Here is a 27,721-nt window from a genome sequence, read left to right as displayed (position 1 = left end):
ATATAACAGGTGACCGCTGTATTATTATAACACTATTATGATATAACGGGTGACCGCTGTATTATTATAACACTATTATGATATAACGGGTGACCGGTGTATTATTATAACACTATTATGATATAACGGGTGACCGGTGTATTATTATAACACTATTATGATATAACAGGTGACCGCTGTGTTATTATAACACTATTATGATATAACGGGTGACCGGTGTATTATTATAACACTATTATGATATAACGGGTGACCGGTGTATTATTATAACACTATTATGATATAACGGGTGACCGGTGTATTATTATAACACTATTATGATACAACAGGTGACCGGTGTATTATTATAACACTATTAGGATATAACAGGTGACCGCTGTATTATTATAGTGACATAATGACTGTTATATCGTGACTCTGTGACATCTCGGGGTCTGTTTTCTGGCCCTATCACGATATTACTATCACGAGGTGCCCTCTCATGCTGATTCCAGTCGCTTCCCTCCAGTGTGAGGCCCGGGGCCGCCGCCTCAGTCTCCTCACACACAGAGCTGCGGAGGGCGGGGCTAAGGGTGACGTCATGCCGCAGGGTACGTCCCGCCGTGTCGTCACATCCGGGACCTTTCTCTCGCCGCCGCTTTCTTTGGCGCTTCAGCCTCGTCGCCGCTGTGTTGTGAGGACGCCGCTCGCCGGGTGGGTGACTGGACGGGGCCGCCCTTCTCACGGACGGCTTTCTTCTCCGGCCTGTAGCGCCGCAGTGCCGGGTTGTCGGGGCGGTATATCACTCTGTATAGGGCGCTCAGAGCTCGGGCACTCCGTGTGCCGTCCTGAAGAGCGGTGCGCGAGGCCCAGACAGGCAGGCGGTGGAGGTGGTGAGGAGGCCGGGGTCTGCCGGGCGGGTTACAGGGAGGATGGATGGATGGGTGGTCGGGAGATAGAGGCGGCAGCTGGGGCCGGGGATGTGGCGGCGGCAGCGGGCGTGCGGCAGGAGGAGGAAGGCGGGAAGTGCGGCTGCGCTGGAGCCTGCAGCCTCACACCCCCGGGACAGTGCAGCCCCCAGAATGTGCTCCTCGTGATGGGGGCAGGGAGGGATGGAACAGTCTGTGCCCCCCAAGTAGTGCTGAACCCCCCAAATACTGCAACGTGCGCCCCTCCAGAAGGAGCGCTGCGCCCCCTGGTGGTGGTGGAGGCGTCTGCAGCTTTCAGGACACAGAGAAAGGATTACAGCTCCTCAAATGTGGGGAGGTCACCCCAAAATATCACCTCCGCCCCCTGTGTAACCGTCCAGAATCTGCATCTTCTCAATGGAATAAAAACATCTACAGCGAGAATCAACATGTAGATTTCAGGTGTAACTACTGACTGTGAAGAATAGTGAGTGCAGCTCTGGAGTATAATACAGGGTGTGATTCGGGATCAGTACAGGATAAGTAATGTATGTGCACAGTGACTGCACCAGCAGAATAGTGAGTGCAGCTCTGGAGTATAATACAGGGTGTAATTTGGGATCAGTACAGGATAAGTAATGTATGTATACAGTGACTGCACCAGCAGAATAGCGAGTGCAGCTCTGGAGTATAATACAGGATGTAACTCAGGATCAGTACAGGATAAGTAATGTATGTACACAGTGACTCCACCAGCAGAATAGTGAGTGCAGCTCTGGAGTATAATACAGGATGTAACTCAGGATCAGTACAGGATAAGTAATGTATGTACACAGTGACTGCACCAGCAGAATAGTGAGTGCAGCTCTGGAGTATAATACAGGATGTAACTCAGGATCAGTACAGGATAAGTAATGTATGTACACAGTGACTGCACCAGCAGAATAGTGAGTGCAGCTCTGGAGTATAATACAGGATGTAACTCAGGATCAGTACAGGATAAGTAATGTATGTACACAGTGACCGCACCAGCAGAATAGTGAGTGCAGCTCTGGAGTATAATACAGGATGTAACTCAGGATCAGTACAGGATAAGTAATGTATGTACACAGTGACTCCACCAGCAGAATAGTGAGTGCAGCTCTGGAGTATAATACAGGATGTAACTCAGGATCAGTACAGGATAAGTAATGTATTTACACAGTGACTGCACCAGCAGAATAGTGAGTGCAGCTCTGGAGTATAATACAGGATGTAACTCAGGATCAGTCAGGATAAGTAATGTATGTACACAGTGACTCCACCAGCAGAATAGTGAGTGCAGCTCTGGAGTATAATACAGGATGTTACTCAGGATCAGTACAGGATAAGTAATGTATGTACACAGTGACTGCACCAGCAGAATAGTGAGTGCAGCTCTGAAGTATAATACAGGAAGTAACTCAGGATCAGTACAGGATAAGTAATGTATGTACACAGTGACTGCACCAGCAGAATAGTGAGTGCAGCTCTGGAGTATAATACAGGATGTAACTCAGGATCAGTACAGGATAAGTAATGTATGTACACGGTGACTGCACCAGCAGAATAGTGAGTGCAGCTCTGGAGTATAATACAGGATGTAACTCAGGATCAGTACAGGATAAGTAATGTATGTACACAGTGACTGCACCAGCAGAATAGTGAGTGCAGCTCTGGAGTATAATACAGGATGTAAGACAGGATCAGTACAGGATAAGTAATGTATGTACACAGTGACTGCACCAGCAGAATAGTGAGTGCAGCTCTGGAGTATAATACAGGATGTAACTTGGGATCCCCATGTAGTACGTGTATCTGGTGCCTCCTTTAGCTCAGTAGTTTTTCCTCCTTGGTGAGTTATAGTGTAAGTCTTTATCAGATGAGATTGGTGATGTCAGAGGGGGGCTGTATTCGTGTATATTTGGGGTGATGCTTACTACCCGTGTCATCCGGTTTGCCTTCTCTCCTCAGGTCGCCTCCAGTTTGGCGCAGTGTTCCTTTTATTGCTACCGGTTTCCTTTCATCTGCTGGTAAGTAATCACTGGGTCGCTCGGCCTCGTCTGCCGGCAAACACAGGTTAATGGGGAGGGCTCTAAGTGTGCTGTGGAAAGTAAGTGAACCCTTTGGAATCAACTTGATTTCACATTATTTTCTGATTACGCTTGATTGTTAGAGACGAAGGCCTTGTAACCGGATCACGCGCCGCAGTCGTGTCTGTATCCGCAGGGCGAGTAAGTGACCCTCTGGCTGATTGCAGGAGGTGTTTCATGTAGATGTGGTGCACGGCTAATTGTTTTTTTAATACATTTTTGGGGAAAGGGGGTGATTTTGAATTTGATAAAAAAAAAATATATATATATATGAAATTAGATTACCACGGCACCCGAGGGATTAAATGTGTGCGACGTTATCGTCCATTGCACACATGAACTTTAGGTGCCTGCTGTTTAAAACCCATTGGAGACTGTAGTTTTTTGTTTTTTACTTCCCTGTCTTCCTTGTGAACAGAAATATAAAAAGGTTATGGCTCCTGTCCATATAAGGGCTTTCTGTTTACAGGACAAGTTCTTTCTAAAGCCGCCATTAATTATGTCCTACAATGTAGTGAGAAGAAATAAATCCAAATGGGGTGGAATCGGAAAAAAAAATGCAATTCCTTCACCGTTTTACTGGTTTTGTCCCTATGGCATTTCATTTGCGGTAAAAGTGACCCGTGCCCTTCATTCTCTGGGTCAGTACGATTACAACGATACCCCATATGGATAGTTTTTTTTAAGGTTAAATAGTGTAAAAATAAAGTCAAAAATCACCATATTCTGACCCCCATAGCTTTTTAATACTTCTGTGTACAGAGCTGTGTGGGGGCTCATTTTTTGCCGGACAATCTGTATTTTATATTCATACCATTTTGGAGTGTGTGACTTTGATCACATTTTATTACATTTTTTTGGGTAAGAGAAGTGACGAAAAAAATCACAAATCGGCCATTTTGATACTTTGTTCTTTTGCGCTATTTGCCGTATTACAAAAATATTTTTATATTTTAATAGTGCGGGCGTTTTTGGGCGCGGTGATGCCAATGATGTTTATATTTTGGTATTTATGTGTTTATTTTTTTTTTTTATTCTACAGAAAGGGGGTGATCTAAATGTTTATATTTTTAATTTATTTTTTTAACTTTTTTTTGTTTTGTTTTTGTAGCCAGTGTTTGAGGCTGCAAGACTCACAATTTTTTTTTTTCCCTTTACTATCACCATGTCCCATAGAGAAGCATGGTAATGGCTGAATTCCTTATTTCTTATGTTGACCTGCCACCTGTTGGCCAGCATAAGAATTGCAGCTTCAATACCCAGCTTATTAAAGTCAATTACCGGCATCCCCATTGTCTGCCGAGGATGCAGACGATGATCACGGCATTAAAATAATGACCGCTATCGACGTTATTGCTAGTCGCGGTCATTAGCCACGGGTCCATGCTATTTCAAACAGCGGAGACCCGCTGGCCATGCTCCAGTGCCGTTCATGTGTGGTGCTGGTATTTTCGTAAAGAGGTTGGGAATGGGTTAATAAAAGGCTCATACTAATGTATTGTGATTCTCCATATTGCCTTCTTTCCTGGCTTGATTCATTTTTCCCTCATTATAAACGCCTTGTTTCCATGGTTACAGCCACCCTACAATCCAGCTGCGGTGGTCAGCTTGCGCACTATAGGAGGAAGCGCTGGCTCTTCTCGTGGTCTGTCGGGGACATAAAGCAAATGCTTTATATAAAAAAAATGGATCAAAAGAAAACATTTCAAAGGGAGTTGATCCTCGAGGTGGACATATAAAATGCCCATAAGACGCGCCTAGGTTTTAGCGGACGACAAAAGGAAAAACATTTTTTTTTATTAGGGGGTCTGACCTGAGGTCTGTTAATTAGAACTCGGCTGACAGCCCCAATCAGACCCCCAATGTTACCAAGACCTCAGCTCTGACCACAATGTGAGTGACCCCCCAATCGGACCTCAGATAAGAGCCCCAATCTATAGAAGACCTCCGATCAGCCCCTATGCCTCCTATCATTGGAACATAGTCTGTGAGGTACCGGACTGGCATCCTGCTAAGTGCAGGAGCGCACAGAGCCATTGGTTGCTATGAGGACGAGCGCTTCCTGCTGCCACCGCTGTACAGTATTACACTCGTATGATCTATATGAGTGTAATTCTGTACTAGGGCAGCAGGAAGCGCTCGTCGTCATAGCAACCAATGATGCCGTGCGCTCCTGCACTAAGCAGGATGCCAGTCCAGTATCTCATGGAGGCGGAGCAGGCATGTGTGGCGGGAAAGCCTGCTCCGCCCCTCATCTGCCTGCACCAGCCACGCCACCTGACCCTAATAGCCAGCGGCTGTCCCCATCAACAAGCCCGCGCTGTGGCCGCCGGTCTCTCCCTCTCCAGGTACACAGATGTTTGGTACATCGCAGGCTGCTGTTTCTATGCAGCTCAGCTTGCGATGTACCGTGCAATGCGCCGCACATGTTATATTTTATTGCCCTGTTTTCACCCCATATGACGCACTAGCGTCCCCCCCCCCTTCCATTTTAGGGGGGGCAGTGCGTCTTATGGGCCAAAAAATACGGTATGTTGTGCAATCAGTAAATCATGGTACAAGCGTCTATGCAAAAATATTAATGATTTATTATATAATAACGTAAGATACAATCAAAGCTTAATGAATATAAGTCAATAATATGCAATAACAGTGATATGCAGTACCTAAAATTCACCACTAGATGGCTCCAACACGACTACCAGCGTTCCATAACACAAGCCGTGTCTCAACCACAATCATGAGATATAAAACTCAATAATGATGGATACGAACTCTTGCTCTGCACAAACTATGACAAATCTCGGGTAATCGGGTAGTATTGCCGCACCGCTTATAAATTATCAAGCCTGATCTCTCTCGATGTCAATATTGAATCTTTTATTCAGTAATATGCATCTTTACTGAATAGTGATAATATTGATGTAGTACATCTAACATTATGCATCCGCCCTACAGCGGGGAGTTTACCAAGTATCAGGCTGATTAATTTAATCAATACTGCACAAACTAAAGTTATACGTTACCCGAGTATGCAGAGTCTAAGGGAAGTCGGCTCTCAGGTCTGTTCTCATCATTGGGATTTCCTCCTGGGGTGTGCTTAATTTCTTTGTTTCTCTGTTTCAGTGTCTTCTGTTGCTCCCTGTTCTTTCCTGTTGCTGTTTCCTCCCTTCATGTGCGTGTGGTTTATGATCACAAACTTATCAGACACCTTCCTAACTTGGAATTTTCCAATCATTGTCGGCTAGGACCTGTACATATGATAATGACGGTGATGTCATTGTATTACCCAAAATGCATTTCTGCTGTTGGTGTAATGTTACTCATTTACCCCTAGGTGACAATATTACCTAAGCTATTAGTATCATTCTAGTAAGGGTTAAATATCCACGTTTGACTTTCTCGCATTCTATACGCATGACATATGGAACCTTAAAGCAGAGCTCCAGGGATTAGTTCTGACACAAAAAACAACCAAAACACAGACGTTTGGGCACCATTTAGACTTTTTCCATACACTCAGATTTATGTACCGATAATATAATGAACCTTGTTCTCTCACAGCCATTTGTGTCTCATCGGTTGCTTCAACGATTGATTTGTTAGTTAAAATAACACCATCTTCCTTGAACGAGGACTTGTTAACACATTCTACACTTTAAATTCTTGCTTTAGGAGTATGTGTGTTCCTAGTGAGAAATATAGAAGATAATAGATGCATTGACGTCCTTCATAATATCCAATAATATAAAACGATACATATGTCCTATTGATTATCTTTTATACTAACAAAACTAAGGTTGATTTTACGTGTATATAGAGATTACATATTTTCTGCTTCATTAATAGATACCAAACTGTAGAGATAATTAGCACCAGATGCGTCTAGAAAATATTCTTATCTCGGTCATAAATCCACGAGGAGACAAGAATGACTCAGACTGGTACATGAACTGTCCTTTCCATGAACCTCTCTCTCGGCCCTCTTTAACCACCTCAGCCCCTATGGCTTAAACACCCTGAAAGACCAGGCCACTTTTTACACTTCTGACCTACACTACTTTCACCGTTTATTGCTCGGTCATGCAACTTACCACCCAAATGAATTTTACCTCCTTTTCTTCTCACTAATAGAGCTTTCATTTGGTGGTATTTCATTGCTGCTGACATTTTTACTTTTTTTGTTATTAATCGAAATTTAACGATTTTTTTGCAAAAAAATGACATTTTTCACTTTCAGTTGTACAATTTTGCAAAAAAAAACGACATTCATATATAAATTTTGCTCTAAATTTATTGTTCTACATGTCTTTGATAAAAAAAAAATGTTTGGGTAAAAAAAAAATGGTTTGGGTAAAAGTTATAGCGTTTACAAACTATGGTACAAAAATGTGAATTTCCGCTTTTTGAAGCAGCTCTGACTTTCTGAGCACCTGTCATGTTTCCTGAGGTTCTACAATGGCCAGACAGTACAAACACCCCACGAATGACCCCATTTCGGAAAGTACACACCCTAAGGTATTCGCTGATGGGCATAGTGAGTTCGTAGAACTTTTTATTTTTTGTCACAAGTTAGCGGAAAATGATATATATATATATTTTTTTTTTCTTACAAAGTCTCATATTCCACTAACTTGTGACAAAAAAATAAAAAGTTCTATGAACTCACTATGCCCCTCACGGAATACCTTGGGGTCTCTTCTTTCCAAAATGGGGTCACTTGTGGGGTAGTTATACTGCCCTGGCATTTTCCAGGGGCCCTAATGTGTGGTAAGTAGGTAAATGACCTGTGAAATCCGAAAGGTGCTCTTTGGAATATGGGCCCCTTTGCCCACCTAGGCTGCAAAAAAGTGTCACACATCTGGTATCTCCGTACTCAGGAGAAGGTGGGGAATGTGTTTTGTGGTGTCATTTTACATATACCCATGCTGGGTGAGAGAAATATCTTGGCAAAAGACAACTTTTCCCATTTTTTTATACAAAGTTGGCATTTGACCAAGATATTTATCTCACCCAGCATGGGTATATGTAAAATGACACCCCAAAACACATTCACCAACTTCTCCTGAATACGGAGATGCCACATGTGTGACACTTTTTTGCAGCCTAGGTGGGAAAAGGTGCCCAAATTCCTTTTAGGAGGGCATTTTTAGACATTTGGATACCAGACTTTTTCTCACGCTTTAGGGCCCCTAAAATGCCAGGGCAGTATAAATACCCCACATGTGACCCCATTTTGGAAAGAAGACACCCCAAGGTATTCATTGAGGGGCATGGCGAGTTCATAGAAAAAAAAATAATTTGGCACAGGTTTGCGGAAATTGATATTTTTTTTTTTTCTCAGTCTCCCTTTCCGCTAACTTGGGACAAAAATTTAAATCTTTCATGGACTCAATATGCCCCTCAGCAAATACCTTGGGGTGTCTTCTTTCCAAATTGGGGTCATTTGTGGGGTGTTTGTACTGCCCTGGCATTTGAGGGTCTCCGCAATCATTACATGTATGCCCAGCATTAGGAGTTTCTGCTATTCTCCTTATATTGAGCATACGGGTAATGAGATTTTTTTTTTTCCGTTCAGCCTCTGGGCTGAAAGAAAAAAATGAACGGCACAGATTTTTTCATTCGCATCGATCAATGTGGATGAAAAAATCTCTGCCAAAAAAAGAAAAAGGAGGGGAAAGGCGTCTGCCAGGACATAGGAGCTCCGCCCAACATCCATACCCACTTCAGCTCGTATGCCCTGGCAAACCCGATTTCTCCATTCAAATCAATCGATGTGGATGAATAAATAATTGCCGGGATTTTTTTTTTTTTATATATATACAAAGTGTTTGCCAAAGTATATGAACACCGCCACCTCCTCAGCTCATATGCCTCGGCAAACGTATCTTTTACTGCAGAGGAGAAATCTCGTCTTGCAGCGCCACATACACCGACTTGCGTGTAATCTGACAGCAGCACAATGCTTCTGTCAGAATGCACATCAGTGCTGCAGCTAGTCGATCGGTTGGTCCACCTGGAAGGTAAAAAAAACAAAACAAAAAAAAAAAAACAGGCCGCAACGCAATAACTTTATTAACTTTAGAACAGAACATATTAACTTTTTTTTAACTTTTTTACTTACCGGTAATTTTTTTTTTGTTTATTTTTTTTTACCTTTATAGAACAAACCTCTCCTTCCCCATGGGACAATGTGCAAAGCGCAAATCGCCCAAAGATGTGGCGAAGTACGTTATGCACTTTATCCCAGGTGAAAGGAGAGGTTTGCAGCAGCTGAGAGTAAAAGGGCCCTAATAGCCCTGTGTGCCTGTCCTGTGAGATGCAATCCCTATGCTAGGTGTACCTGTGTGTGGTACTTCCGGAAACACTCTCCATAGCATAGGGCAGGGTGGTCAGGACAGTCAGGACAGAAATAGCGGGTGTCACGCCTTATTCCACTCCTGCTACAGACACAACATTTTTTTCGGGGTGGCGGTTGGGTTGAGGTACCAGGAACGACACTGGGGAAATGTCGCTCGTGTAGACGGCTAACTACACTGGTGGATGGGGCCACGGAACCTCCTGGGTAAAGGAGGTTCTCGATGATCTCTTCCTGGAATTTGAGGAAGGATCCTGTTCTCCCAGCCTTACTGTAGAGAACAAAACTATTGTACAGAGCCAATTGAATCAAATATACAGACACCTTCTTATACCAGCGTCTGGTTCTGCGGGAAACTAAATAGGGAGCCAACATCTGGTCATTGAAGTCCACCCCTCCCATGAGCGCATTATAGTCGTGGACTGAGAGGGGCTTTTCAATGACACTGGTTGCCCGTTCTATTTGTATTGTCGTGTCTGCGTGAATGGAGGAGAGCATGTAAACGTCACGCTTGTCTCTCCATTTCACCGCGAGCAGTTCTTCGTTACACAAGGCAGCCCTCTCCCCCCTTGCAAGACGGGTGGTTACAAGCTGTTGGGGGAAGCCCACGCGACTAGTTCGCGCGGTGCCACAGGCGCAAATTCGTTCTAGAAACAAATGCCTAAAGAGGGCCACACTTGTGTAGAAATTGTCCACATAAAGATGGTACCCCTTGCCAAATAAGGGTGACACCAAGTCCCAGACTGTCTTCCCACTGCTCCCCAGGTAGTCAGGGCAACCGACCGGCTCCAGGGTCTGATCTTTTCCCTCATAGATCCGAAATTTGTGGGTATAGCCTGTGGCCCTTTCACAGAGCTTATACAATTTGACCCCATACCGGGCACGCTTGCTTGGGATGTACTGTTTGAAGCCAAGGCGCCCGGTAAAATGTATTAGGGACTCGTCTACGCAGATGTTTTGCTCGGGGTATACAAATCTGCAAATTTCTGGTTGAAATGGTCTGAGGGGCCGAATTTTGTGGAGCCGGTCAAAAGCAGGGTGGCCTCTGGGACGGGAGGTGGTGTTGTCGCTAAAATGCAGGAAACGGAGGATGGTCTCAAAACGTGTCCTGGACATAGCAGCAGAGAACATGGGCATGTGATGAATCGGGTGCGTGGACCAATATGACCGCAATTCATGCTTTTTGGTTAGACCCATGTTGAGGAGAAGGCCCAGAAAAATTTTAAGTTCGGAAACTTGGACTGGTTTCCACCGGAAAGGCTGGGCATAAAAGCTTCCCGGGTTGGCGGATATAAATTGTGTGGCATACTGGTTGGTCTCTGCCACGACTAAGTCCAAGAGCTCCGCAGTCAAGAACAGCTCAAAAAATCCCAGGGCCGAACCGATTTGAGCCGTCTCAACCCGAACTCCAGACTGGGCGGTGAAAGGGGGAACTACTGGTGCGGCTGAAGTTGGTGACTGCCAATCAGGGTTTGCCAGCACCTCAGGGATTCTAGGGGCTCTACAGGCCTGTCTGTGCGGTGGCTGCGACGGGGTAACTAGTGCACGTGCCACCGTACCAGCTTCAACTGCCCTTCTGGTGCTCGCCACGTCACCATGTTGTACGGCAGTGCTGGTACTAGGTCCAGGAAGGGCTGCGCTGCTGGTGTATGTCTCACCACGTGATCCGACAGCGCCAGCCCCACTCTGCTGCTCTTGAAACGGATCCTGCACAACCTGTGGTCTAGCGACACGGGGCCGGGTACGCCTGGTGCTGCCAGGGACCTCCACCTCCTCGTCCGAACTTTGGGTCAGAGAGCCACTGCTTTCCACAGGTTCATATTCTGACCCGCTAGATTCGTCAGATGAGGGTTCCCACTCCTCATCCGACTGGGTCAGAATCCTGTAGGCCTCTTCAGAAGAATACCCCCTGTTTGACATTTTGGACTACTAAATTTAGGGGTATTCCCTGAGACTACCCAAGAAAAAAAGCAAGCCTGTCTTACAAAGGGGAGGCTAGCGAAGTACCGGAGGCCGCTGCGGTTGATAAAAAATATCAAAACTGATTTTTTTTTATCGCCGCAGTGCGTGTAAAATGAATGTGCAGTGATCAAAAAATATATATTTTTTGTCACTGCGGTGGGGCGGGCGTGGGTGAACGCACGTGTGGGCGACCGATCAGGCCTGATCGGGCAAACACTGCGTTTTGGGTGGAGGGCGAACTAAAGTGACACTAATACTATTATAGATCTGACCGTGATCAGTTTTGATCACTTACAGATACTATAAAAGTACAAATGCTGATTAGCGATACGCTATTCAGCGAATAAAAGTGACTGCGGTGGGGTGGGCGCTAACTGACGCTAAACTACCTAACCAAGGGGCCTAAACTATCCCTAAAACCTAACAGCCAATACTAGTGGAAAAAAAAAAGTGACAGTTTACACTGATCACTTTTTGTCTTTCACTAAGTGATTGACAGGGGCGATCAAAGGGGTGATCAAAGGGTTAATTGGGGTGCAGGGGGGTGATCTGGGGCTAAGGTGTAGTGTTGGTGCTACTCACAGTGATGTCTGCTCCTCTGCTGGATCCAACCGACGAAAAGGACCAGCAGAGGAGCAGAGAAGCCATATAACAGATCATATTTACTAATATGATCTGTTATATGGCTTGTGATTGGATTTTTTAAAAATCGCCAGCCTGCCAGCCAATGATGGTTGCTGGCAGGCTGGTGACGAACTTCTTCTTTAACTTTTGCCGGCCCGCGATGCGCATGCGCGGGCCGGCTTTGAGCGAAATCTTGCGTCTCGCGAGATGACGCGTATATGCGTGACTCTGCGCAGCGCTGCCACCTCTGGAACGCGATCCTGCGTACAGCGGTCCGGAGGTGGTTAAAATACATAACATATAACAATATGGCCTCTTATATATAAAATCCACTATAATTAGGATATTCTGATATAAATGTGATACCTATGAAAATGCACAACAGGCCAGGACCGTAGGAGCGCACATAGGCTGGCGATTTTTCCTATAGGTCGTAACCATGATAACGAACCATGTATGATGTGATGGAAAAATGAATCCAGCCAGCAAAGGAAGCAATATGGAGAATCACAATACATTAGTAAGGGCTTTTTATTAACTGCATCTACATGCGAAATGCCATTTGCTGAGGTGAGAGGACCCCTTTAACTGTTCAAGGAGGTTTCTGAACGTCCTTGCATAGTTAGCAGCTGCATGGAGATTGTGCTTGATCAGGGAAGCCATTGTCTGACAGCTGGGCTTCCCGTTGAGATGGCAGAAGGTTTTTTTTTTTGTTTGTTTTTTTCGCTGCCTTCTCCATCTCCAGTAGTCGGTGCGTCATGCATACAGATAGAAAGCTGCAGTGAATGGAGAATATGGAGGACGACTGCCCCCAGGAGCGTAACAGGCGATGCTGAAAGAGGTGAAGAACCCGAGGGCAGCAGAAGACTCCAGGAACCTCAGCTTGTGTCCACCGTCACTGGAAGAACACCAGGAAGGAGGCCATGACCAGTCTGAGGTGTACCCAGGACCTCCTGGAGGGGCCACAGTGCACTGGGGAAGAGAAACATGGAAGGACTGAAGAATGGAGGGGGTGGTGTCATGGTTTGGTGGATGTTTACTCAATGGGGTCAATAAGTCAGTAACCCCTTAGTGAGCAGCCTGTTTTGGGCCTGGTGATAAAGCAATTTTGTACTTTTTTTTTTATAAATAATCATTGCCTTCCAAAGAAGAGAACTCTTCCCCCCCCCCAATCACTGTAGTCATACAGGGGCATGTTTTTTTTTTATTGTAGACAAATTGTAGTTTTTAATGTATGTCATAGTGGTTATAGGGAATAAAAGAAATGTTTTTGCTTTGCTATTTCCAAAGACACTTTTATTTTTCTTTCTACAGAGCTGTGAGTGGTTGATTTTGCGGGATGATGTAGTTTTTATTGGTATCATTTTGGGGCACATAACACTTTTTGATCCCTTTTTTGTATTCTTTTTTTTTTTTCCTGTGGCGCATAAGCAAAACGGCGATTCTGATGTTTTCTTTTCTTATACAGCATTCACTTTATGGGATACATTACATGAACTGTCTAGTGCGGGTTGTTACGGATGTGGTGATACCAAATAACTTGGATTTTAGCTTTGCATTTTAATTTTTTATTTTTTTTTACACATTGAAAAGTTTTTTTAGTTTTTTTTTTTTTTTTTCCCAATGGAAAAAGGTATATATTTTAACTTGGAGTTTTTTTTTTATTAATAACATTTAAAGTTTTTAACCATTTACTAATTCTACAATAGAACTCTGTAATTATGCAGTACAGTGTATTATACTGCCGGTGCCCTACGGACAGTCACCAGCGGGCTGCGCCTGAAAGGAAATACTTCATTAGGCCGTAGGCCACCATGCGACTGCATCAGCACACCTGCGATCTCATTCCTTGGGAGATGGAGGGAGACCCTCCTTCTAAACCACTTTGATGCCGTGGTCGCTATTGACAGTGGCATCTAAGGGATTAAATGTCCTGGATCAGAACTTCTGCTGATCTGGGCAGTTTGAACCGGAGCCTTTCTCTGATGATGAAACACAGCAGCGGCCTAGTCTAAGGCTCCTTAGTGACCATCATAAAAAGGTGTGTGGGTCTCTAAGGGGTTAACTGTACACCTGTATATGTGTTTCTGATGCAATTTGTGTAGAAATCCACGTTATCACCAAGGGTTCACTTACTTTTTCTTGCAGCTGTATATTTTTCCAATATTTTAGTGAAGACTGTAGTTAGGGTTTGTGTGTTGCACAGGTACCTACCGCCACTGATCGCTGACTTACCGCCTTCTCTTTCCTTTCACAGACTATCTGGAAGCAGTCTGAGCTCCAGAGAGAATGGATGACAGTCCCACCCATGTAGAAACCATTGACGTCTACATTGAGCCTGACCCGGAAGAGGAGGAGCTGCAGCTGAAAAGGCTGGTGAAAAGGCCTCGCAGAGATGAAGACTTTGTTCCTGCCGACGAGGATTTGGAAGACGAAAGCCTTCAAGACGACGACGAAGATAGTGACTACTCTCCTCCTACGCATGGAAGAAACCTGAGAAGACGTAGACAGTACTACTGCTCGGAGTGCGAGAAGTGCTTCAAGCACAGCGCCTCTCTGGATGCCCACCGCAAAATTCACAAAAACATCAGTAACAACGTGTGCGATGTCTGCAACGCCACTTTCCTCTCAAAGTCCGACCTGATGATGCATCGCAAGGGGCACCAACCCGTTAATCGTATTGACATTCCCGGGACCCCAATCGTGACCGCAATCGTGGCCCCAATCATGACCCCTATCATAACCCCAATCATAACCCCAATCATAACCCCCACCGAAAGCTCCAACTCGAGTGGCAGCAACAGCCCCCTCCTCCTGACGGACGAGAAGCCTCATCAGTGCAATTACTGCGAGAAAAAGTTCCGAGACAAGTCTATTTTGGAAGCCCATCAAAGAATCCACACTGGAAAACTGGCCTATCCGTGTTCTCTGTGCGACGAGAGCTTCTCCAAGCCGGCTCTGCTTGCCGCTCACAGCAACATCCATCGAGAAGGCAAACCCTTCCACTGCGACCAGTGCGATAAGAAATTCAATGACCAGTCCCTTCTTGTCGCCCACAAGAGAACCCACACCGGAGAGAAGCCTCAGAAGTGCAACCATTGCAACAAATGGTTCCCCAACCGTAGCAGCCTGGAAGCCCACGGAGAGTGCCACCTGAAACCCAAGCCCTACAAGTGCCGGCACTGCGAGAAGAGCTTCAACGACAAGTCCCTGCTCATCACTCACGAGGGGGTGCACACAGACACTAAGCCCTTCAAGTGCACCCAGTGCAGCGAGAGCTTCTTCTTGAAAACCCAGTTGGTGGCCCACCAGGGCACGCACGCTCCTGACAAACCCTATCCGTGCAACCAGTGCGAGAGGAGCTTCAACAAAGAGGAGACATTGCTGGCGCACATCCGGGTGCACAACATGCAGAACACGGAGAGGCCAAAGCCCTTTAACTAATTGCTTTTACAGTCGCAGTTTTTAAATTTCAAGCCGATTCCCCCCCGTAATTCTTCAGAGCGAGCTTTACGTTGGTCTTCATTGGCAGTATCCAACTTATTTTTCTTATCTGCGTGTCCACCATTGTCATTCTGATGAGAGAGATGTCTTGTGCGATGGACACTTTGTATATAGTTACCCATGTATATCGTCACAGGAGAGGACGTCGGCAGGAGAAGCTTACACGAGACACTTCTTGGAGATAGCTGCATGCCAACTGGTGATCATACTGGACGTCCCCTGTTGTAGATAGGACTCGGATTATTGGGGGGTGGGGGGGGGGGGGGGGGGGGAGTTATGTCTCAGATCGGGATTCCAAGGATCTGAAGAAAGCAGATGTTTCTCAAGTGCTTATGTGATGGGTGAGCGTCTAGGTTTCTCTGCAACCTACTGAATGGAAATGCGTTGGGTGGAGGAGCAGCATGAACTTGTGCTACTGACCATCGATGTTCTCCGAACCTTCCGAATCTTCATCCTTTTTGCTCGTCGGCATCACTGAAAACCACCACCGTTGCCTCCAGTTTCATTTCCTGCGGCTGAGTTTGACGCCTCGCACGGACGGTGCACCTCTACCGGAGTTTTACGCTAGTAGCCATTAGTTTGGATTTAGTTATATAATAAACCAGGGGTGGGGGAGGGGTTTTTTTTTTTTTTTTTCCTTTCTTTTTTTTTTACGTTCAGGAAGGGTTAATAAAATGTCATCTTCAGTGTTCAGCTTTTATTGAAATCTTCACTGTATTCTGTAAGAAATCATTCTGCAAGTTATTAAAGTTCGTTTCCAGTGATCTGGGCGCAGCGCTCGCTGTCTGTCAGGCTGCAATAAACTTGCTCCAGTTTTTTTTTTATCTTCTGCATTGGACATTGACCTCTGTCACGTAGATTCCCTGCACACAGTAGCTGCTCCCACCGTGATGACATTGACCTGTTACCCAGCATCCCTAGCTGGGTCCTGTAGTCCTCTTGGTGGAGCCGCCTGTACCGGTCTATCCATTGTGGTGGTTTTTATATATTTCCAAAATAAACGAGGATCTATTCCACAGCACTCGCCCCCCATCTGTATTCACTTTATTGGATTACATGCACGATGCAGGGAAGCCGTACTCGAGTGGCATGGTCGGCTCTACCTGTCTAGTACTGCATCGTGCGTGGAATCTAGTAAAGGGAGTACTGTGGAATATATCCTCCTTTATTTCGGAAGCTTCTTATGCCTGTCGTCCCCCCGTTGTGTTTGGCCCCCTGCTAATCTGGATAGCGTTCTGTGTGGTGCCGACCATCTTTTTTTCTTTATGGAGGGTGTTTTAGATATTTTATTGCTTTGTGCTTCATGTAAGGATGACAGGTCAGGCTCTCTTGATCTAATAGGATGTTAGGGGTTGTAGTTGCACCCCAGTATATACCAGGCATTCTTGGGTCTGAAGTGAAAGAAAGGACTGTATTTTAGGGTATTATTGCCGGGTAGAGTTAAAGGGGTTTTGCAGGAAAAGATATTTGACTGATCCTCAGGATCGCTCATCGTCTGCTGTGTCACTGGAGCGAGTTCATTGCAGGATTCGCGCTCAGTGTGTAGATGTGATCCTCTGTGCAGTATACTGATGTGCGCCTCTGCTTGACCTTACTTTACAGGATTAGGCCTCATGCACACGAACGTATTTTCTTTGTATCCGTTCCGTGTTTTTTTTTTTTTAACGGACCGTATGCGGAACTATTCATTTAAAAAAAAAAAGAAGTTACTCAGTGTGCATTCCGTTTCCATATATCCGTATTTCCGTTACGCAAAAAAATTGAATGTTCTATTATTGTCCGCATTACGGACAAGGATAGGACTGTTCTATTAGGGACCAGCTGTTCTGCAAAATACGGAATGCACACGGACGTTATCTGTATTTTTGGCGGACCGCAGAATACATACGGTCATGTGCATGAGGCCTTATACTGACATAAAGCTGTCAGTATGATTTTGTAGCAATAAGGTCAAGCAGAGGCTTTAAACTGTACCCGTTTTTACAGGCCGTTCGGGCTCTTTCACACTTGCGTTGTTCTTTTCTTCCGGCATAGAGTTCAGTCGGGGCTCTATGCCGGAAGAATCCTGATCAGTTTTATCCTAATGCATTCTGAATGGAGAGAAATCCGTTCAGGATGCATCAGGATGTCTTCAGTTCAGGACCAGAACGTTTTTTGGCCGGAGAAAATACCGCAGCATGCTGCGCTTTTTGCTCCGGCCAAAAATCCTGAACACTTGCCGCAAGGCCGGATCCGGAATTAATGCCCATTGAAAGGCATTAATCCGGATCCGGCCTTAAGCTAAACGTTGTTTCGGCGCATTACTGGATCCGACGTTTAGCTTTTTCTGAATGGTTACCATGGCTGCCAGGATGCTAAAGTCCTGTTTGCCATGGTAAAGTGTAGTGGGGAGCGGGGGAGCAGTATACTTACTGTCCGTGCGGCTCCCGGGCGCTCCAGAGTGACGTCGGGGCGCCCCACGCGCATGGGTGACGTGATCACATGGGGCGCTCTGACGTCATTCGGGAGCCGCACGGACGGTAAGTATACCGCTCCCCCGCTCCCCACTACTACTATGGCAGCCAGGACTTTAATAGCGTCCTGGCTGCCATAGTAACACTGAACGCATTTTGAAGACGGATCCGTCTTCAAATGCTTTCAGTTCACTTGCGGTGTTACGGATCCGGCGGGCACCTCCGGCAAATGGAGTGCACGCCGGATCTGGACAACGCAGGTGTGAAAGAGGGTGCCGTCCTGTCAAACTGCTATTACAAAAACATCCTGTGGATTTCAGTGGTGTCTGCCTGGCAGTCAAACTGGCCAAAAAATTTTTTTATGGCTGCTATTCACTGGCTATTAAAAAAAGGTCCATAGAACATCAGGTACTTAAAATCACTGTGACGCATGTGGCGTAGATGGCAGCCTGGTTTGTCCTGTTTATGTGAATGTAGCCTTACTGCTCAGTCAGACAGCCGTATGTCGCTTTCTGCATCGGATCTGTGGCCCCGTTCACTACTACTTGGCCCTTTTTTCTTCTGTTCTACGGCTCCGCAAAACAAATTACACATGTCCTATACTTGTCAGTGAAAATCAGGATGTAGGCCCAATGAAGTCTAGAAGTCCACAGAAATGCTATCTGTTTTTTTTTTTTTGACATGTGAATCTGGAATAGACTTCCTCAGGACGTGGTCACAGCAGGAACGGGGGGCGGTTTAAATGAGTTCTTGAAAGTAAATTACATAATGCTTATGGAAATGTATTGAAATCTGAGTCTCACTTCCTTCTGGGATTCGCGTCCCCACCGATCCCTCGGTTGAACTTGATGGACTGAGTCTCACTTCCTTCTGGGATTTGCGTCCCCACCTGGGGGGGGGGGGGGGGGGGTTAAACTTGATGGACTGTCTTTTTTTTTTTTTTTTTTTCAACTGAATGAACTATGTAACTATGACATGCTGAACTGTCTGCAAAAAACAGATCTGCATTCTGCGGACAGCATATGGCCGTCTGAATGAGACTTTACACAAGATAAAATGCAGGGCTTCACTTGTAGGTGGAGGTCTCACTGCCGATTCTGGCTTGGAGGCAGAACCGATCCCTGATCCTGTTAGTTTGGGTCATTCACGTCTTAGGCTGTTCATGTCCACCTTGGTGCATCTGTTAAAAGCCCAACGGGTCCCGTTGCAGTAACTTAGGCACAGTCTGGCATGCATGTGTGACTACGCCAGGCATCCTTAAGCTGCTGCCATCCAGCTGTTGTAAAACTACTACTCCCGCAATGCCCTGCTGTAGGCTGTTCGGGCATGCTGGGAGTTGTAGTTTTGCAACAGCTGGAGGGTGCCTGGTCTTGCGCCTTCTTTTAACTCTATGTGACTGCTGGGGAGAGCCCAGTACAAGCGCTCAGTGGGGGCCCCAGCACAGCTCAGACACTCGTCCCCTATCATGGGGATAAGTACTTGTAATGGGACATTCCCTTTAATGGAAATACATTGAACTGGGAATTTGCAGCCAGAAACCGAATACCTGTGAATAGAAGGGGGGGGGGGAGATTTGAAAATATTTATATTTTTTTTAGAATATTTTTTATTTTTTATTAAGCTGAAACATTTGGGATTCTGTGCAACAAGGAGCTGTGTGAAGAACATGGTGGAATAGCGACATTTATCTTTCTATATATATATATATATATATATATATCTCCATATATATCCTTTATGGTCCCACACCAGCAAGGTCTTCTGCAGCTGCGACGCTCTGAACGTTCAGTTCTGATCACCCGATGTTAAGAAAACCCAACATTGTGTGCGGATTAACATCCGAATTTGGTTTTAGTGGCGGTATCCCAGCTTTCTGTCCCTTGTTGCCCAGTTCAGCGATCTTTCGGCACCCAACGGATGGGGTCATGAGTGCCGCTACAGCCAATGGCTGGCCTCTGTATCCAAGTGGCATATTATTACTTGGTCGTACACCACCGCTGAGGCCAGTCACTGGCTGCAGCTGCACGCATGGTCCTGTCTGTGACCAATCAAGCTGGAGAATGGATGGTCGGTGAACAGGGCGTAGGAGCTGGTGGGTATGATTGGCACACGAAGGGCTTTTGTAGAGACCATACCGCAGCATTTTAGGATCAGTAGTAAGACCTGGAGCTCTCCGTAGATGGGCGTCATACAGACGCTGAGGTGCTGCCCCCCCTGAAACCACACACAAAGGGTACAGCTGAGGAGGCCATCTGTCTCCCAGAAGTCATAACTTATCACCTCTGCACTGGATGTCTGACCAGTGGAGGCCCGACAACTGGGAAGTCCATCACAAGAATTGGAGTGGTGGTTGCACATGTGCATTGCCACATCTATAGTACATGCATCGCATGAGAGCCTCGCCATTAAACCGGAGATGGGGGGCATAGGACTTGATCAAGGAGGAGAGGTGAGAAGTTCTGGGGACACCTTTACGCTCCATATTCACCTATCATTTCAGCTACAGATGGGCAGGGCATGCTGGGCATTGTAGTTTCTAAACAGCTGGAGAGTCCCAGGGTCACAACCGGCACAGATGATTAGAACACGTCTGGTATTTCTGTCAGACCGCATCACGCATTCTCCATGGCCCAGCAGTTGTGTGTCTGAATGATGGGGTCACGGATCCAACATCCTGTGGTACAAACCACAACCCTGCAAATTAAAATGGTCTGATTCTCCAATATGGAATCCTACTTGGTCATTCAACCCCGATATATAAGCACTGGATCAGTCGGGGGCTGAAGACTGGGAACCCCACCGCTCACAACAATAGGGGTCTCGAGTCCTCCAAGTGAACGTAGCAGCAGATGAACACGGGCATTGCTGCTCTATTTATTTCCTATGGGACTGTCAGAAATAGGTGAGTAGAGCGTTCAGCTGCGGCTCGGAGACACATTTACTGGTACAGCCCCTTTAATTTCTCTTCATATACAATGATAAATGTGAATTCCCTCAATATATACATTCTGTGCTGACTCACCCCATAGTAATTTCTTTCTACAGTTTGGGCTCGTGTTTTATAATGCAAAGCCACACGTATACAATAAAGAGTATCGCTACGGCCACCACATAGTATATAAGGCTGAAAAAATACATTTGTCCATCCAGTTCGGCCTGTTATCCTGCAAGTTGATCCAGAGGAAGGCAAAAAAAAACTGAGGAAGAAGCCAATTATTCTCACAGTAATAGAATATGCCTATTCTTGTCCGCAATTGCGGACAAGAATAGGACATGTTCTATTTATTTCGGGAACGGAAGTGCGGGTCCGCAATTCCGTATCCGGGCAGCACATCGTGCTGCCCCAAAGAAATGAATGGGTGTGAATGGACCCTAACTCCCTGGACCAACGACCCCTCTCTAGTAGCCATAGCCTGTAATATTATTACACTCCAGAAATACATCCAGGCCCCTCCTGAATTCCTTTATTGTACTCACCATCACCACCTCCTCAGGCAGAGAGCTCCATAGTCTCACTGCTCTTAGGCTACTTTCACACTAGCGTTGTTTTAATCCGGCGTTCAATTCCGACACCGGAACTGCCCGCCGGATCCGGAAAAACGTGTGAAAACGGATTACATTTGAATCCTGATCAGGATTTTGATCACAATGAAAAAATGCATTGGAAAAAACGGATCCGCCATTTATGGACTTTAACTTTTTTTTCACATTTTTCGGGTTTAACATGCAAAAGCCTGATCCGTTTTGACTGAACACACAGTGCCAGATCCGGCGTTAATGCAAGTCAATGGGAAAAAGGCCTGATCCGGCGTTCAGTCAAAGTGTTCAGGCTTTTTGGCCGGAGGTAAAAATACTGCATGCTACGTTTTTCTGAAAAGCCTGATCAGTCAAAAAGACTGAACTGAAGACATCCTGATGCATCCTGAAGGACTGACTCTCCATTCAGAATGCATGGGGATAAGGGCTCTTTCACACCTGCGTTCTTGTCTTCCGGCATAGAGTTCCGTCGTCGGGGCTCTATGCCGGAAGAATCCTGATCAGGATTATCCTAATGCATTCTGAATGGAGAGAAATCCGTTCAGGATGCATCAGGATGTCTTCAGTTCCGGAACGGAACGTTTTTTGGCCGGAGAAAATACCGCAGCATGCTGCGCTTTTTGCTCCGGCCAAAAATCCGGAACACTTGCCGCAAGGCCGGATCCGGAATTAATGCCCATTGAAAGGCATTGATCCGGATCCGGCCTTAAGCTAAACGTCGTTTCGGCGCATTGCCGCATCCGACATTTAGCTTTTTCAGAGTGGTTACCATGGCTGCCGGGACGCTAAAGTCCTGGCAGCCATGGTAAAGTGTAGTGGGGAGCGGGGAGCAGTGTACTTACCTTCCGTGCGGCTCCCCGGGCGCTCCAGAGTGACGTCAGGGCGCCCCAAGCTCATGGATCATGTGATCACATGGATCACGTCATCCATGCGCATGGGGCGCTCTGACGTCATTCTGGAGCGCCCCGGGAGCCGCACGGACTGTAAGTATACCGCTCCCCCGCTCCCCACTACTACTATGGCAACCAGGACTTTAATAGCGTCCTGGGTGCCATAGTAACACTGAACGCATTTGGAAGACGGTTCCGTCTTCAAATGCTTTCAGTACACTTGCGTTTTTCCGGATCCGGCGTGTAATTCCGGCAAGTGGAGTGCACGCCGGATCCGGACAACGCAAGTGTGAAAGAGGCCTTAAACTGATCAGTTCTGTTCCGGATTTGAGCCCCTAGGACGGAACTCAACGCCGGAAAAGAAAAACGCTAGTGTGAAAGTACCCTTACCGTAAAGAATCCTCTTCTATGTTTGTGTACAAACCTTCTTTCCTCCAGACGCAGAGGATGTCCCCTCGTCACAGTCACAGTCCTGGGGATAAATAGATGATGGGAGAGATCTCTGTACTGACCCCTGATATATTTATACATAGTAATTAGATCTTCCCTCAGTCGTCTTTTTTCTAAAGGGAATAACCCTAATGTTGATAATCTTTCAGGGTACTGTAGTTGCCCCATTCTAGTAATTACTTTAGTTGCCCTCCTCTGAACCCTCTCCAGCTCTGCTATGTCTGCCTTGTTCACAGGAGCCCAGAACTGTACACAGTCCTCCATGTGTGGTCTGACTAGTGATGTGTAAAGTGGCAGGACTATGTTCTCATCACTGCCATCTATGCCCCTTCTGATGCAACCCATTATCTTATTGGCATTGGCAGCAGCTGCCTGACACTGGTTTCTACAGCTTAGTTTGCTGTTCACTAAAATTCCTAGGTCCTTTTCCATGTCAGTGTTACCCAGTGTTTTACCATTTAGTATGTACGGGTGACTTGCATTATTCCTTCCCATGTGCATAACCTTACATTTGTCAGTGTTAAACATCTCTGCCACTTATCTGCCCAAGCCTCCAATCTATCCAGATCCCTCTGTAGCCGTATACTGTCCTCTGTAGTACATATATATACAGTATACTATCCACTGTACTATATATACAGTATACTGTCCTCTGTAGTATATATATATATACACAGTATACTATCCTCTGTAGTATATATATACACAGTATACTGTCCTCTGTAGTATATATACAGTATACTATCCACTGTACTATATATATACAGTATACTGTCCTCTGTAGTATATATACAGTATACTGTCCTCTGTAGTATATATATACAGTATACTGTCCTCTGTAGTATATATACAGTATACTGTCCTCTGTAGTGTATATATACAGTATACTGTCCTCTGTAGTATATATACAGTATACTGACCTCTGTAGTATATATATACAGTATACTGTCCTCTGTAGTATATACACAGTATACTGTCCTCTGTAGTATATATACAGTATACTGTCCTCTGTAGTATATATACAGTATACTGTCCTCTGTAGTATATATACAGTATACTGTCCTCTGTAGTATATATACAGTATACTGTCCTCTGTAGTGTATATACACAGTATACTGTCCTCTGTAGTGTATATACACAGTATACTGTCCTCTGTAGTATATATACAGTATACTGTCCTCTGTAGTATATATACAGTATACTGTCCTCTGTAGTATATATACAGTATACTGTCCTCTGTAGTGTATATACACAGTATACTGTCCTCTGTAGTATATATACAGTATACTGTCCTCTGTAGTGTATATATACAGTATACTGTCCTCTGTAGTATATATACAGTATACTGTCCTCTGTAGTATATATACAGTATACTGTCCTCTGTAGTATATATATACAGTATACTGTCCTCTGTAGTATATATATATACAGTATACTGTCCTCTGTGGTGTGTATACAGTATACTGTCCTCTGTGGTATGTATATACAGTGTACTGTCCTCTGTAGTGTATATATACAGTGTACTGTCCTCTGTAGTATATATACAGTATACTGTCCTCTGTAGTATATATATACAGTATACTGTCCTCTGTAATATATATACAGTATACTGTCCTCTGTAGTATATATACAGTATACTGTCCTCTGTAGTATATATACAGTATACTGTCCTCTTCCGTGTCAATTACTTTACACCGTTTAGTGTCATCTGCAAAAATTGATATTTTACTGTGCAAGCCTTCTACAAGATCATTAATAAATATATTGAAGAGAATAGGGCCGAATAATGACCCCTGAGGTACTCCACTAGTGACAGTGACCCCTCCAGTACTGACCCCTGAGGTACCCCACTAGTGACAGTGACCCCTCCAGTACTGACCCCTGAGGTACCCCACTAGTGACAGTGACCCCTCCAGCACTGACCCCTGAGGTACCCCACTAGTGACAGTGACCCCTCCAGTACTGACCCCTGTGGTACCCCACTAGTGACAGTGACCCAATCTGAGTGTGTACCGTTAATAACCACCCTCTGTTTTCTATCCCTCAGCCAGTTACTTACCCACATACAGATGTTTTCTCCCAGTCCGAGCATTCTCATTTTATATACTAACCTTTTATGCAGTACAGTGTCAAATACTTTGGAGAAGTCCAGATATACGACATCCATTGATTCGCCGCTGTCAAGTCTAGAACTTACCTCCTCATAGAAACTGATTAAGGCCTCATGCACACGGCTGTTGGTTAGCCGTATTGAGGCCCGCAAACGGCTGCCGGCCGTGTGCACCACACATCATGGATACGGACCCATTCACTTGAATGGGTCCGCAATTCCGGAGATGCGGAACGGAGCCACGGAACACCGGAAGCACTATGTGTGAAAAGACCACGGACCCATTTAAGTTGAAAGGGTCCAGTCTGCTGCACGGAACGGCCGCACAATGGTCGTGTGCATGCGGCCTAAATTAGTTTGACATTACCGATCCCTCATGAAGCCATGCCGATATGGCGTTATTTGCTTATTTTCATTAACGTACTCAAAGATCGAATTTCTTAGAAAACCTTCAAACAGTTTAACCACGACATATGCTAAACTTACCGGCCTATAGTTTCCGGGCTCTGTTTTTGGACCCTTTTTCAAAATTGCCACCACATTTGCTATGCGCCAATCCTGTGGAACATTCCCCTTAACCACTTAAGGACCACAGGTTTATACCCCCCTAGTGACCAGGCCCTTTTTTACAAATCGGCACTTCACAACTTTAACGGTTTATTGCTCGGTCATGCAACTTGACACCCAAATGAATTTTACCTCCTTTTCTTCTCACAAATACAGCTTTCTTTTGGTGGTATTTGATTGCTGCTGAGATTTTTCGTTTTTCTGATATTAATCAAAATAGACCGCAATTTTCTCAAAAAAAGTGTATTTTTAACTTTCTCTGGTTAAATTGTTCAAATATAATTACATTTCTATACAGCTTTGTTTCAGAATTTATTGTGCTACATGTCTTTCATAAAAAAAAATCCAATAAGTGTATATTTATTGGTTTGCGCAAAAGTTATAGTGTTTACAAACTATGGTACAAAAATGTGAATTTCCGCATTTTGAAGCAGCTCTGACTTTCTGAGCACCTGTCATGTTTCTTGAGGTGCTAGAATGCCAGGATAGTATAAATACCCCCCAAATGACCCCATTTTAGAAAGAAGACGCCCCAAAGTATTCGCGGAGGGGCATGGTAACTCATGTATGATTTAATTTTTTTTCACAAGTTAGCGGAAAATGACACTTTCTGAGAAAAAAAAAATAAATAATAAAGTTTCCATTTCTGCTAACTTTTGGCAAAAAAAATAAAAAATCTCCCACGGACTCACTATGCCCCTCAGTGAATACCTTGGGGTGTCTACTTTCCGAAATGGGGTCATTTGTGGGGTGTGTTTACTGTTCTGGCATTTTGGGCGAGGCTAAATTGTGAGCAACCCTGTAAAGCCTAAAGGTACTCGTTGGACTTTCGGCCCCTTTACGCACCTAGGCTGCAAAAAAGTGTCACACATGTGGTATCGCCGTACTCAGAAGAAGTAGTGCAAATGTGTTTTGGGGTGTATTTTTACAAATACCCATGCTGGGTGAGAGAAATATCTCTGTAAATTGACAACTTTGTATAAAATTTTTAAAAAAGTTGTCATTTACAGAGATATTTCTCTCACCCAGCATGGGTATATGTAAAAATACTCCCCAAAACACATTGCCCTACTTCTCCTGAGTACGACGATACCACATGTGTGACACTTCTTTGCAGCCTAGGTGCACAAAGGGGCCCAAATTCCAATGAGTACCTTTAGGATTTCACAGGTCATTTTTTACGCATTTGGATTCCAAACTACTTCTCACGCTTTAGGGCCCCTAAAATGCCAGGGCAGTATAAATACCCCACAAGTGACCCCATTTTGGAAAGAAGACACCCCAAGGTATTCCGTGAGGGGCATGGCGAGTTCATAGAAGATTAGCGGAAAATTATATATTTTTTTATTTTCTTACAAAGTCTCATATTCCACTAACTTGTGACAAAAAATAAAATTTTAGATGAACTCGCCATGCCACTCACGAAATACCTTGGGGTGTCTTCTTTCCAAAATGGGGTCACTTGTGGGGTATTTATACTGCCCTGGCATTTTAGGGGCCCTAAAGCGTGAGAAGTAGTTTGGAATCCAAATGCGTAAAAAATGACCTGTGAAATCCTAAAGGTACTCATTGGAATTTGGGCCCCTTTGTGCACCTAGGCTGCAAAAAAGTGTCACACATGTGGTATCGTCGTAGTCAGAATAAGTAGGGCAATGTGTTTTGGGGTGTATTTTTACATATACCCATACTGTGTGTGAGAAATATCTCTGTAAATGACAACTTTTCCCATTTTTTTTATACAAAGTTATCAATTTACAGAGATATTTCTCTCACCCAGCATGGGTATATGTAAAAATACACCCCAAAACACATTGCCCTACTTCTTCTGAGTACGGCGATACCACATGTGTGACACTTTTTTGCAGCCTAGGTGCACAAAGGGGCCCAAATTCCAATGAGTACCTTTTAGGAGGGCATTTTTTGACATTTGGATTCCAGACTTCTTCTCACGCTTTAGGGCCCCTAAAATGCCAGGGCAGTATAAATACCCCACATGTGACCCCATTTTGGAAAGAAGACACCCCAAGGTATTCCGTGAGTGGCATGGCGAGTTCATAGAAGATTTTTTTTTTTTGGCACAAGTTAGCGGAAATTGATTTTTATTTTTTATTTTTTTTGTTCTCACAAAGTCTCCCTTTCCGCTAACTTGTGACAAAAAGTTCAATCTTTCATGGACTCAATATGCCCCTCAGCGAATACCTTGGGGTGTCTACTTTCCGAAATGGGGTCATTTGTGGGGTGTTTGTACTGCCCTGGCATTTGAGGGTC

The 27,721-nt window shown here is 45.0% G+C and overlaps 1 protein-coding gene across 2 annotated transcripts; it reads left to right on the top strand.

Moving 5' to 3' along the window:
* The first annotated feature begins 588 nt into the window (after window positions 1-588).
* On the top strand, window positions 589-16,249 carry LOC121000769 (zinc finger protein 271-like). 2 transcript variants are annotated; one of them, XM_040431384.1, is made up of 3 exons: window positions 589-693; window positions 2,880-2,938; window positions 14,200-16,249. In XM_040431384.1, the coding sequence occupies exon 3, from the start codon at window positions 14,232-14,234 to the stop codon at window positions 15,384-15,386; it is 1,155 nt and encodes a 384-aa protein (XP_040287318.1). In that variant the 5' UTR covers window positions 589-693; window positions 2,880-2,938; window positions 14,200-14,231; the 3' UTR covers window positions 15,387-16,249. The 2 variants fall into 2 exon arrangements, with proteins under 2 accessions (XP_040287318.1, XP_040287319.1); XM_040431385.1 differs by lacking the exon at window positions 589-693 and adding an exon at window positions 701-1,374.
* Window positions 16,250-27,721: the final 11,472 nt, after the last annotated feature.

This window comes from Bufo bufo, chromosome 5, assembly GCF_905171765.1.
Source record: "Bufo bufo chromosome 5, aBufBuf1.1, whole genome shotgun sequence".
Taxonomy (NCBI): domain Eukaryota; kingdom Metazoa; phylum Chordata; class Amphibia; order Anura; family Bufonidae; genus Bufo; species Bufo bufo.
Note: the sequence above shows the minus strand (reverse complement) of the source record. Positions and strands in the feature narration are given on the sequence as shown.

Coding starts and splice junctions, on each gene's coding strand:
- LOC121000769 (XM_040431384.1), top strand. CDS start 14,232: ATGGATGACAGTCCCACCCATGTAGAAACCATTGACGTCTACATTGAG.